The following is a 12,903-nucleotide window of genomic DNA, read 5'->3' as shown; positions in this document are numbered from 1 at the left end:
CTCTTGCTCTGGTGCTCTGACAACCAGAGTTGTCTCTGCTCTAGCTGTTTGTTCTGTTAGCGTATGCTTTTGCTTTGGTGCTCTGACAACCAGAGTTGTCTCTGCTCTAGCTGTTTGTTCTGTTAGCGTATGCTCTTGCTCTGGTGCTCTGACAACCAGAGTTGTCTTTGCTTTAGTTGTTTGCTCTGCTATTTATGTACTTTGGTAACGTGTGCTGTATGTTTAAAATGTATATTCTGGGTAAATTTCTTAGTTAATAATTTCTTCCTCTTTTGTGTTCTGATAGTATCTGAATTTCAGAAAACGCGGGGAGAGGTATCCATCCCTAGTCCCCCTCAGTGTCGTGCGTGTACTTTAGAAGTCAATCATGAATACGAGAAGTTAGTACTTTGTTGTGTAGTATTGAGTACTCTGTTCTGGCACTATGCTCTGTAATTTTTGTTGATTCCGCGGTCAAGCTCTGTCCTTTATGCTCTGTAATTTTTGTTCTGACAAGTGTGTTCTGTGCTCTCCATTAACTCTGTAATTTAACTTTGATGGATTTTGCTATGAAAGTTGTACTTCGATAATTATTATTTGCTTTGGAATGGTACTTTGTGACTTTGCTCTTAATTATGCTCTGTAGCTTTGCTCTTAGCTGATGCATCGACAACCATCCGGTGTAGGTTTAGCAGTTTGCTCTGTAGCTATGCTCTGTAGCTTTGCTCTTAGCCATGCTCTGATGCCCTGACAACCATCCGGTGTCGGCATAGCAGTTTGCTCTATAGCTATGCTCTGTAGCTTTGCTCTTAGCTGTGCTCTATTTGCTCTTGCTCTAATGCTCCGACAACCAGAGATGTCTGCATAGCTATTTGCTCCTTAGCGTTTGCTCTGGTAGATTTGGCCGTAGTTATCTCAATTGTAGCTCTGATCCACGTTCGAGCCGTGCAATGTGAGGCAATTTCCGATGGTGCTCGGTTTGAATTCATTTCCCAAAATTTGCCCTCGGCGAGGTTGGTGTCCCATACCTGAAAGTTCACTCAATCAAAGCCCAATTATCATAATATTAGTGTCACGACCGGACTTAATTAATGATAATTAAGCCGGGAAACCATGACCAGGGAAGGGAGATTAAGAGGCGGGGTTAAAAAGGGATGCATAATACAAGGGTACTCGAAGAACTTGAATATGCGTGAAATATTCCTTGAGAGGAAAAAGACATAGTTAAAGGCTTGATTAAAACATAATCAGTGTTTGCAGCGGAAGGTATAACTGAGATACATGTATGAAGACATATATCCTTTCTGAGCCTACTTTAAGTTTGACAAAAGCTCCACTCAGCAACACTTCATCGTCCATCACAGCTCAACCTGCACAAACATAAACATACGAAGGGCTAAGTACAAGAGTACTTAGTGGGCAGTTGCCAAAACTAAAACATACACTTAACATCATCAACAAACCACAACATCGCGTAAGAGGCATGAGTTCCTTCTTCATCATCAACAATCATTTTAACAAGCATTGTGTCGTGGAGAAGGCCTTCCCCAACGAACACGGGCATCGCGCCGTGAGGGGGGGGGCCTCCCTCAGCGGTCACGGCATCGTACTATTGAGGGAGGCCTCCCCCAATAGACGCTAACATTGTACCGTCGAGGGTGGTTTTCCCCAACGGACGCTGAAACACTGGCATACTGGCATCGCGCCGCGAGGGAGGCCTCCCTCAGCGGACACAGGCATCGCGCCGTGAGGAAGGCCCTCCTCAGCGGACACGGCATCGTACTGTTGAGGGAGGCCTCCCCCAACAGACGCAAGCATCATTCACAGGCATAAACTTATTAGCATAAAGCATTCAAGCGTAAATAAGCGTAAACAAGCGTAATTCACATAAGGCGTAAATAGCATGAACAACATAGCGTAAATCATTTAGCGTGAAGCATAATAAAGCATAAAACTTGCATAGTTCTTTAATAGCATTTTATTACGCGTAAGAAATTGCCCACCTGATAGCAAAGTTTTGCTAAGGTACTGTGACTCCTTGAGTAGTTCTTACTCTCGCGCTTAACCTTAATCACAAGAATGTAAAATAAGACATTGCCTCGAGGAAAATTCTCAATTAATGAGAAAGCGTAATTGCAATTATGCATGAATCTGGTATGCATGTACTAATCTTCTGAGCGATAATCGGGAATTCTACTATTAATCCTCGTTAATAGATTTAACTAATTCTCGTCTAACGCGGTCGAATAAAACTGCGATTCTTCCTTCCTCATCGGAATATTCTAGCTGTGAAATAAACCTCGCATTTCTACTCGATCGAAAATAAAGGACTAACTCGGCTTTAATCGAAGTGTGACCTTATAGAAATTATCGGGCTTTTCGACAGAAACATAATTACTAACGTAACCTCAAATAATTAATAGGCTCAAAAGAGAGTAGCCAATTAATTAAATAAACAAGTGGCTTTAATGAAATAAACAGTAATGGCTTGCTTTAAAGTCTGAAGTCCAAAAACAATAATTTAATAAACTGGGCGGCTCATTTGCTGAATAAGAATCGGCCCACCTACTGATAACTAATTGGGCTCCCTTAAAACAGATACTGCAAGGCTTAACTAAAGAAGTAGCTTCAGCCCAAGTGATAATAATACTCAATGTGGGCTAGAAAGAATTAATCTTAGCCCAAAAGGCAATTTAATCGCCCAAATGGTGAATTAAACTGGCCCAACGCAATATGAATGGGATTAGAATAATAGTCCAACATAAAATGTGCATCAGCCCAACTCCTTAAATTAATTCAAGCCCAATAGAAATAATGAGAAGGGCCAATTAAATAAAAGACTGGCCCAATTCGAATTTAAATATGAAAGCCCAAGCAATTAAAATTGGAAGCCCAATCTCTAAAAAAAAACAAGCTCAAAATTCGGCCCAAACTTAAATAAAAGGAAGCCCAAATAATTAAAATAAAATCAAGCCCTCTCTCTCTCTTCTCAAAATTCTCGGCCCTGTTCTCTTTCTCTCTCTCTCTCTCGGAGCCGCTCGCCCTTTCCTCTACAGTCTGCTCGCTCGGCTCCTCTCAAAATCCGGTCGGTTCCACCTACTCCGGCCGTCCAGCCATCGTCTGCTATCACCGGCGTCATTCTTCTACGCGTCTATTCCAGCGCCGCCCTTTTCTCTTCATCGCAGAGCCCTAAAATCTGCAATTCACAGTTGCCACGTTCTATCGAAATTGGGCGTCCGGTCGCCGTCTGGGAGCGGCTTTGCTCCGGCCTAGAGCCCGTCGGCCTCCTCTCCTTTTCTTTTCTCGTTCTTCCTTTCAACACGGCTGGGAAGAAGCCCTATGCTTTCCGTTCAGGAACTCAACCGACCTCTGCCGTCGTTTTTCCAAAATCGGCAAGTGGTGGGGAGAAGCTTGATGCCTCCGACGATTCCCTCGTCCCGACGTCAACAGAGGCTTCGTCGTCGCGCCGTCTCCTCAAATCAGAGCAGGGCAGCAGCCCGTTCTTTTCTAAAGCTAAGTCTTTTTCTCACTCAATTCTATTTTAATCGATTCTCAATCGTGAATCAAAGACAAGGTGTAATCTCTTCTTTGCTTTGCATAAACTCAAATTATGCTCGTTTACTCATACTTGTAACTGTCACTTGCTCAATCGCATAGTTGGGTGTTTACTAAGTTCAAGATGTCTATAAGGTCTTCTATAATTGAAACTGAAACTGATCGTGCTCATGCTTTAATGTGAATGCTTACTGGAATGGGTATTTGAAATAGAATCAATACCTTGAATGTTCGAACTGGTTGCTTGCTGTTGGAGGTTGAACGTATTGTACAATTACTTGCAGTTGCTTGGCTTAATTGCTGTACTGTTTACTATAGTAGATTGGTTTTAATTGGAGCATAACTTGAGAGCTTCGGCCGAAACGAACTGAAATTGTTCTCTGAACTTTTGGATGAAATTGAGATGAGAGTGAATATTGCATTTGTTGGGTGTTTGGCATTAATAGGAAGATGAGCATCGCATACTTGAGTATGCTAGCAAAGTGTGCAGAGATAGGGTGGCTGGAGGTTGAGACTTGGGGGAACATGGCAGCCATGGAAGGTGACTAAAAAGATGGGGTGCAGAGCTGGTGGGCAGCTTCTTCTGTAGGGAAAGAGGGAGTGCAGAGTTTGTTCTCACTGCAGCACACATTTCCCTCCCCCTTTTTGACTTTTCTTTCTCTTTTCTATCTTACTAACTTTATTGACTTGTGCGCTCAACTTGAGCTAGTGGCAATAAGTGGGCCATGTAATTCCAACCTTTGTGATATTCTAGTCGAATTTTTCCCAAGCTGGGAACTAAACTGTAATCCGTGAACTGTAAATAAAATACTGGTTTCGAATCTCTAATCACCGCGTTTCTGTATCTGTCTGATATTTGCTTCCTTGCTTCCAATATTGAAAAACTGTAATATATCTTAAATTAAATCCGTGGATGTAATCTGCTTCGCAGTCGTAAGTAATTCCAGGACTTCTAGTAGCACTAATAAAATATAACTGCATTTGTTTCTCGATTAATAAATAACATGACTTTGCTAAGTCAGTCATAACTTGGAGATAATAATTATTGAATAGCTCAATAATTCTCATCGCGATTTTCTCAAGCGATACAAAAGCATAAGGCTAAAATAATAACTCCGTCTCTGATAAAAAAAAAATCAGGATCATAAGCTGGATTCATATATAACTGGCAACTGGGTTCCATTTACTGAAAGATACGATATTAACCATGGCATTACTGGATTCAAATAACATAAAAAGAGTGGGTCACTACAATTAGTCTCCAAATTCGAGTGGGATCATAGGAAATATTAGCAAAAGGATAAAGAGTTATGTTCGAATTCGCCTCCCAATAGATTAAGACCACGAAGGACGATTATGTGAGCATATCATTTCCTTATGATGCTCAAAATCTAAGATGCTCATCTGGATCCTGTATATATCCAGTGGTACCTGCATATTTTATTCATAATAAAATAAGAAAACCAGAACCTTCAAATTCAAAGAGAAAAACATGGAAATGATTTCGCCCAACATCGTGCTCTAGTGGTGTTTCGCCTAGTTTCCTTAGCAATCCCCTTATGTGTTCAAGCCTTGTTCGATATCTTTATATTGACATCTCATCATAATTGAATAATAATCTCTGCTCCTAGATTGCTCCCATCCGGGAGCATAGTTTAATCTTCATCCAAACCCATGAATAGCAAACTTATATCAAACTCAAGGTCATCATATCAAGACCTCATATCAGAGTAGAGAAGCATCAAACACTTAGCAATGGAATATAGCAAACTTAGTTTTTGGTGGAGGAAAGATGTTCTTGTCCTGTTCAGCCGAGCTGAGAGGGCCGATTGCACTGTTCCTACGTTGGCTTGGTGATTGCTGGCAGAAGGTGGACGGCTGCCCTGGTGTTCGTGAGTGATAGAAACATAAGAAGAGCATCAGAGTTGGCCAAGGTTTGCCCTAAATTATCAGAAGATTCATATTGAGTAAGAAAATTAGAGGTTTTCCCCTATGATAATGGCCGACAAGTCATGTTCCGATTTCAGAGAGAGAAAGGTAGTGGATCGGTGACGTGCGCCGTTTATGCAGGCCAGCTCTATGGAGTCGCGGTAGTTGATGGCGATTGTTCACCGGTTTGGAGCGACACCGCGATCTGTGGCGGGATTCACGTTGAGCTTGGCGATAATAATGTAATTAGCTGTAGGTGGTCGAATTTTTTCCGATTGATTTTTGCCCATTCGATGGAGAAGAAGATGTGGAGATTTGACCCAGGATTTTTATCTTGGAACTCTAGATCTGCTTTGCCCTAGCTTAGATTTAGGAAACGAGACCACAAATATGGATTGAAATTGAGAACGAAACAAGAAGATTTGGAGAGATACGCCTGAGATGATCATCAGGAGATATGCTCGAGCTAGAACAGAACCCTCCCAACACGAACTGACTTTTCCTAACGTAAGCTCACCGGAACTCACGACGTAGCTCTGATTCTTTCCCACAGACGGCGCCGGTTGATGATACTAGAAATAATTCCTATGCTAGAAAATAGATAAGAGCGATAAACGACACCGAATATACGTGGTTCGATCACTAAATGATCTACGTCCATGGAGTTGCTCGAGATTTCACTATCTTTGTGGGTGATTACACTGTACATTGCTCATAAATGAGAGAGGGTCCTTCAATCTAACAATGAGAGTCCTATTTATAGATGACTAATTGGACCTAACCCTAAAGCCCATAAAATAGAGGAATGAAGCCCAACTCGGTGGCAAAGCTGGCTCCCGGCAGGGCTGTCCTCGGCAGCGCTGCACTCTAGCAGAGCTGGTAGCGCTGCACTCTGGCAGGGCTCTCGTAGAGCTGTCTCTGGTTGAACTCTGGCTCTGGTAGGCTGTCTCTAGTTACTCTGGCTCTGGCAGGTTATCTCTGGTAGCTCTGCTCTGGTTAGCTCTGGCAGGTTGTCTCTGGTAGCTCTCTCTGGCATGTTGTCTCTGGCAGGTTGTTTCTAGTAGCTCTACTCTGGCATGCTATCTCTGGTAGCTCTGGCTCTGGCAGGCGTCTCTAGTAGCTCTGCTCTGGTTAGCTATGGCTCTGGCAGGCGTCTCTGGTTGCTCTGCTCTGGTTAGCTCTGGCTCTGGCTCTGGTATTGCTAAGCGCTGTATTGGTAAGTATTCTAGTCCTCATCATTATTCCATTTCGGTTTTCCAAGTAAGGCCACGTATCTTGATCTTAGGATCTCACATATTTCACCCCTCATCAATATCAGTATATTGTGGGATTGTTTGTTAGAGGCGATTATAGTATATAATATACTTTGACACTCCAATATCATGTTTGATTAAAAACATGGTATCATTTATGAAACAAGGCACAATATATATTATACAGATTATTGTGATTCTGTATACCACATCCTAGGTAAGATATATGCATAATACAAATCTTATTATTTATTAATTAATAGATTAAACTATCATAATTTCACCCTCCTACCATAAATTAATATATTAAACTACAATATTTCATTATCTTATCATAATTTATTTACAAAACAAATAATTATATATATATATATATATATATATATATATATATATATATATATATAACCGAACATAATATCCATGTCTTATGCAATATTAGACATCACAATCAAATATATCAAACTTTATCCATATTATTTCAAATATAATGTTGCCTGAATAATTTACATAAAATAGTACATATAGTAACGTACATTTATGTATGTACTAATATAAATAAATAAAAAGAGCACTTTTGAAATAGTCATTTTGAGGAAGATAATACATATTTGACCACTAATTGAAAAACAGAAAATCTGACCATTTTATTACGTGTAAAGACTGTTTTGCCCTTAATTAGAGCTGATTCGGGACGACTTCAGGTTTGCGTGCGGGTTAGGCACATATAGCACTATTAGTGCCATATGTGTCAACCGAATTTTTTTTTTTAAAAAAACTAAGTATATGGCACTAATGACACTAATATGATCATAAGTATTATTCGTGCAACACTACATAAGAGAGTATATGGAACTAATGGCACTAATATGGCCATAAGTACCATTCGTGCAGCACACTAAATGAAGAATCTAAACCCTAAACAAGGAATGTAAATCTTAAATAATAATCTAAACCCTAAATGAATAATCTAAACTCTAAGGGGAAGTGTTGAAAATGATCATATAACTGTGCATGTAAATAATATCAGCACACATGTATATGACACTAATGACACTAATATAGCCATAAGTACCATTCGTATGACATTAATAATATTAATACGGCCATAAGTACCATTCATGCAGTACTGAATATATGGCACTAATAGTGTTATATGTGCCTAACCCGCACGCAAACTCGAATCCGACTCGAATCTGGTGCGCTCTAATTGAGGGCAAAACAATCCTAAAACGTAAAAAATTGTCAAATTTTGTATTTTTTCAATTAGTGGTGACTAAATATTGTATTTTATTCTTCAAATGGCCATGTGAAATATATTGTTCCAAAGAAAAATGTGCAATCCCCTTGAAAAATCTTTATCTTAGGAATTGTTTACGTAAGACTCAATGAGTAAATGAATCTCGAAAATTAAATGAAATAATAATCTGGTAGGTTCTTTAAGACCATGTGAGTCTTAGGATAATATTGTTAATTGAACTATAGACCCATAAACAAATATATGTGCTCTCAAATCTTTGAAATTTGGTACAGAAATATAGTAATAAGGTCAACGTATATAATTATTTTATATAATGACATATTAAATTGAAGTAAGATACGATATAGTTGGTGTTAATTATATAGCTATTATTAGTATTTGAGTATAATGGGCCACTCCAACTTAGTTTGAGTTAGAGCTAATAAATTTTGGGCCGTTATAAAACAAACTAGCCCAACATAGCTTATACAACTTGCCAATTCTTTGTATGCGTTTTTTTGGTTAAAAAAAGCACAATAAAAAAAAAACTTAAATACTATATATTAAACGTTTCAGGTAAATATATATAAATGTAATTTTCGATAAGTTTAAAAGTCTAGCAAATTATATAATAAACATAAGAGCACCTCCTGCGGCTGCATCGCCAGCCGCGTCGACCCGAGGCGATGGAAGACTCCACGCGTTGGAGACCTCGGCTGGGTCGAAGCCGGGGCGAAGCTACGATGTAGGGCGATGGTGGCGAGGTGTATGGCGCGTCCGGCTGAAGTGCCCCCCTTAAAAAAAATGAAAAATGCATTTTTTTCAGTTTTTTTAATAGTTTTTTTTCTTTCTTAAATTCGACCGTTTGCTTTGTAAACGGCTAGTTTAGGGATTTTTTTTTCTTTCTTTCCCTTCTATAAATACCACACTTCCCCTACATCAAATTCACTCCTCTTATTCTCTCAATTACAATTCTCCAATTAAAATTTTCTTGCAATGGATTGCGAGTTCGACGAATATCTTCAACAACAAGCCGGAGGTGAAAGCATCCCTCCTCATCTCCCGATGATGAGCTTTGCTCCGTTCTTGCAAGCCTCTAATATTTTGGCTACAGAAAATCTTCCAACGCCGACGGCGCTCCCAAACGTCCAAGAAGAATCGGAGGAGAAGCCGAAGTCCAAGACGACTCGCGCCCAATACTCCAGCGAAGAGATCGAGCTCGTGGCAATATTGTGGGCGGAAGCTACCCACAATCCTATTTTGGGAACCTCCCAAAAGTTGCTCCAATATTGGGGAGATATTACCAAGAAGTACAACGCGGTCAAACCGCCGGGAGCGCCGACGCGTAAGCCTGATCATCTCAAATCCCACTTTGCACGCGTCCAAAAGGAGACGAAATTTTTCAAGGGCTAGTACAACACTTGCAGGGAGAATTGGGGCAGTGGTATGGGTGACGACCAAATCATCCAATAAGCCCAGACGATGTTCGAGGCGAATTTCAGGAAGCAATTCTCCTACATCAAAGTTTGTTGCTTCTCCTACATCAAAGCTTGGAAAGTCCTGCGCGAGTGTAAAAGGTTCTCGTCGCAAGCCGCGGATATCCACTCCGCGAAGAAGTCGAAGGGCTCCGAAGGCCAAGCAACCACCACTTCTTCGGAGCCAAGGCCACGACGAGGCCCCAAGGCCAGAAAGCGGTGAAGCGAGACAAGGGCAAGGGGAAGAAGGGGGAAGAGTCTTCGGGAAAGTCGTCGTACTCCGAAGCCCTTGAGAAGGTCGCCGAAAGCATGAAGGAGCATACCCTCCAAACGAGCCACATCGCCGAAGCAAAAAACAAGCAAGCCGAGTTGAAAAGGGAGGAGCTCGATATGAAGCTGCTCAGCACGGATACTACGCACATGACGAATGCACAAAGGACATTGCACAACCACATGGTCCAAGAAGTGCTCAAGCGTCGTGGACTTATCTATGTATGATTTTAATTTATGTAGTTTTTTTTTTCTTTAGTTTAAATTATGTAATTTTTTATTATCGTATTTTAATTATGTCTTTAATTTTATTTTAATTATTGTAATGTTGAATTTTAATTTTAATGAAATTTGGAATTTAAAAATAAAAGTATAGAAATGTGAATTTTGTAGAAATGAGGATCTACGGACTAAGATCCACTCTAAGATCCAATGCATTGGAGAGTGGTGTGTCTTAGGTGGGGACCACCATCTAAGACCCCCTCTAAGACACAATGCAATGGAAATGCTCTAAATAGTAGTAGTACCATAGAACTAAATTCATTTTATATATTTACCAATTTAGTTTGTGTATTTCTACCTAAACAAAACAATATTTGACAGTTGAAAAGTGAAATGAAATGTGGAGCACACATCATTCTATAAACTGTGGTATTTGACAAAGAATTTGCATTACCTTTTGCCATATTCAGCATTGGTTCAGAATGTTAGGCAATTTGTTGTCTGTTCGGATATGTGCATGTTTTATCTTTTAATCAAGCATGTAAGTAAAGAGATAAGATAGGTGAAACACTCTTTTATACTAGTATTTCTTATAATTATACATTTTCTTTTTTATTCTCGTGTAATTTTACACGAACAAAATTTTATACGAATGTGTATGAATATCATATTACGTTTTATATTAATCAAATTTAAATATTTTTTATGGATTTTTAAATTATGAAAATATTCTCCTCTCCAAAAGGTTTTAAAGAAAATTTACAAAATTTGCATCAATTAATTATTCATCTGTAGAACTGTTTCAGTAGAAACCAAATATACAATTTCCCCATGATACAATCTAGTAAGATAATACCTCGAAAAAATTACAGTAAAATACTCCCTAGAAGCTTTCAAATCCAGATAGTAATATATTCAAGAAATTATCAGTAGTTAATTAATGTATTCGTGATTAATTTTTGTAGACATAAACACAGATCTGCATTTCAAGTCACTTTCCTACATACTAAACAGATATGAACATTTATATTTTACATAGTTACAATACTAATTTACATTTTAAGAGCACAACAATTACATGATCAAAAGAATAAAAAAGTTCGACTCACATCAACACCTTCTAGAAAGTTCAAGACAATGGTAATTACAGAGTATATCAAAAAAATTAGCGTGACCTCAATCTAATTATACAAGTGAACATTAAAGTTCGATTCTCAATTCCTCGTTCCCAACTCAAAAATTAGAAAAGAAAAATAAAATAGAAAATTAAACTAATATAATCTTCATAAACTTTGTCAAATACATTCTAGTATAATAAGTGGAAATTCACAGAGCCTAGTTCTGAGTTCTGACAACTGATCATGCAACAAAAAATAAAATAAAGCCATAAACATTATTTCAAGATTAAACATGTCCCAAAACCCAGCATAATAAACTAATTTAATCTAATTTATTTTTGCAGAAAATTTCAAGGCTTATGATGCTGAGTGTAGATATAATCAAGGTGAGCATCTGCAAGAATCCTTCTGTTTAAGCACTCTTCATCTTTATTTCCACACTCTTCCAGCCCCATCAGATTCTGTGCAAATCAGAAATTAATTAACTATATTTCTGGCTAATATATATTTCACAAAAATTCAAATATTAGGCAGGGGAGAGGAAATTACAGGGAAAGAATCAGTATCTTCCATTTCTGTAACAGATTTATTGCTGTTGATTTCTGCAGAAGAGATACAAATATTTTTAGACATAGTAAAAGAAAGAAAAAATAGATATACATGTATGTATATTATAGAAGTATGTGGGTTTTACCTTGCTTGGATGCTAGCTTTCTGGAAGAAGTGTGTGAGGTGGTGATGAGGAGTAAAACAAGAATGAGGAGAAGTGCAACTGAGTGAATGTTCGGCTTCATTGTTGAGAGAGGAGAGAGAGAGAGTGAGAGAGAGAGATTCTTGTTGGGAGTTGGGAGAGGTGAATGGAGCATATGCCTAGTATAAATACATAGAGAAAACGCAGTGGACAGTGTAATAATATGCTCTTTTTTTTTTCTTTTTTTTTGAGTTGTTGGAGATGATGTGAAAAACATGTGATCTGTGTGTAAGAGTTAAAAGGTGACCTAAGTTTATGCTGATCTATTTGGAACTCAATTTGATGAAAGATCGTTTCTGAAGTTCGTCTATTCAATAAGTCAATTTTGAGTTTCAAGTTGCGCGCCGTGGACTAGCTTGAAAATATAAAATTATTAATATTGTTCCCTTCGTTTCAATTAAAATGATCACATTACTATATTTGTTTGTTTCATTATAAATGGCTCAAATCTAAATTAGAAAGATTTTTGGTTAAATTAAGCCTATTTAATTAGGAATTAGGGCAATCTAATGAAGGCGGGATAGGTGATTGTTTATACCCGATTCCTCTTTTACGAATCTACAATTCTCTTTACTTATTGAGCGAGACTCCACCCATATCCCTACTAGTACTTATTCATTATTATTATTTTCCATTCTAACATTTGTTTGACAGCGGCACCGTTGACTTCAGGGAAGTAAGTGAAGGATCGTCGGCAAGCGTAGAGGAGACCTCCTGGTGATGAGACCATTACAACGTCTGAAAGGTTGGCTTAATCTAATCCTATTTGTTGATGTTGAGTTCCAGCTCCTCCGATGATGGTTGAAAGGTGGGGCTCCCCTTCAATCCAAGGGAACGTACTGATTTAAATTCGTCGAATATTGAAACAGAGGATCCCTATGGGCAAATCGAATTAACCCCTTTCGAAGAGAGAAGTAAACCCTCCATCATCTCTTTGCACCATTCTAATCTGAGTCGCCTCACTCTAACATAGCCTCCTCTCACACTTCTCTCTTGAATTTATGATTATACATAGATTTTTTTTTGAACATTTAATCAGCATATTTATGGCTCAATTACACAAATGCTAGGGTTGCCTAAGAACATGAGACTTCAAAATATGAGTATGATG

General features: G+C 38.6%; 2 protein-coding genes across 2 annotated transcripts in view; one reads left to right on the top strand and one right to left on the bottom strand.

Moving 5' to 3' along the window:
* The window catches only part of LOC131020541 (uncharacterized), a 1,142,091-nt gene that overhangs the window by 766,509 nt on the left and 362,679 nt on the right, over positions 1 to 12,903 (top strand). The gene's annotated exons all lie outside the window — the stretch shown is intronic.
* On the bottom strand, positions 11,178 to 12,213 carry LOC131020813 (putative phytosulfokines 6). The gene is made up of 3 exons (XM_057949846.1): positions 11,736 to 12,213; positions 11,591 to 11,643; positions 11,178 to 11,502 (listed from the first exon to the last, which is right to left on the bottom strand). Exons 1-3 carry the CDS (start codon positions 12,007 to 12,009, stop codon positions 11,392 to 11,394), a joined length of 438 nt encoding a protein of 145 aa, XP_057805829.1. The 5' UTR covers positions 12,010 to 12,213; the 3' UTR covers positions 11,178 to 11,391.

Source organism: Salvia miltiorrhiza, chromosome 1 (genome assembly GCF_028751815.1).
Source record: "Salvia miltiorrhiza cultivar Shanhuang (shh) chromosome 1, IMPLAD_Smil_shh, whole genome shotgun sequence".
Taxonomy (NCBI): Eukaryota; Viridiplantae; Streptophyta; class Magnoliopsida; order Lamiales; family Lamiaceae; genus Salvia; species Salvia miltiorrhiza.
The sequence above is the reverse complement of the archived record's forward strand: the minus strand, read 5'-3'. Positions and strand labels throughout refer to the sequence as shown.

Bases quoted from the DNA above. Each gene is read 5' to 3' on its own strand.
- LOC131020813 (XM_057949846.1), bottom strand. From the start codon at position 12,009: ATGTTTTTCACATCATCTCCAACAACTCAAAAAAAAAGAAAAAAAAAA. The intron at 11,644-11,735 runs GTAAAACCCACA...TCTCTTCTGCAG, and splicing joins AAAGCTAGCATCCAAGCAAG to AAATCAACAGCAATAAATCT. The intron at 11,503-11,590 runs GTAATTTCCTCT...TGATTTGCACAG, and splicing joins AAGATACTGATTCTTTCCCT to AATCTGATGGGGCTGGAAGA.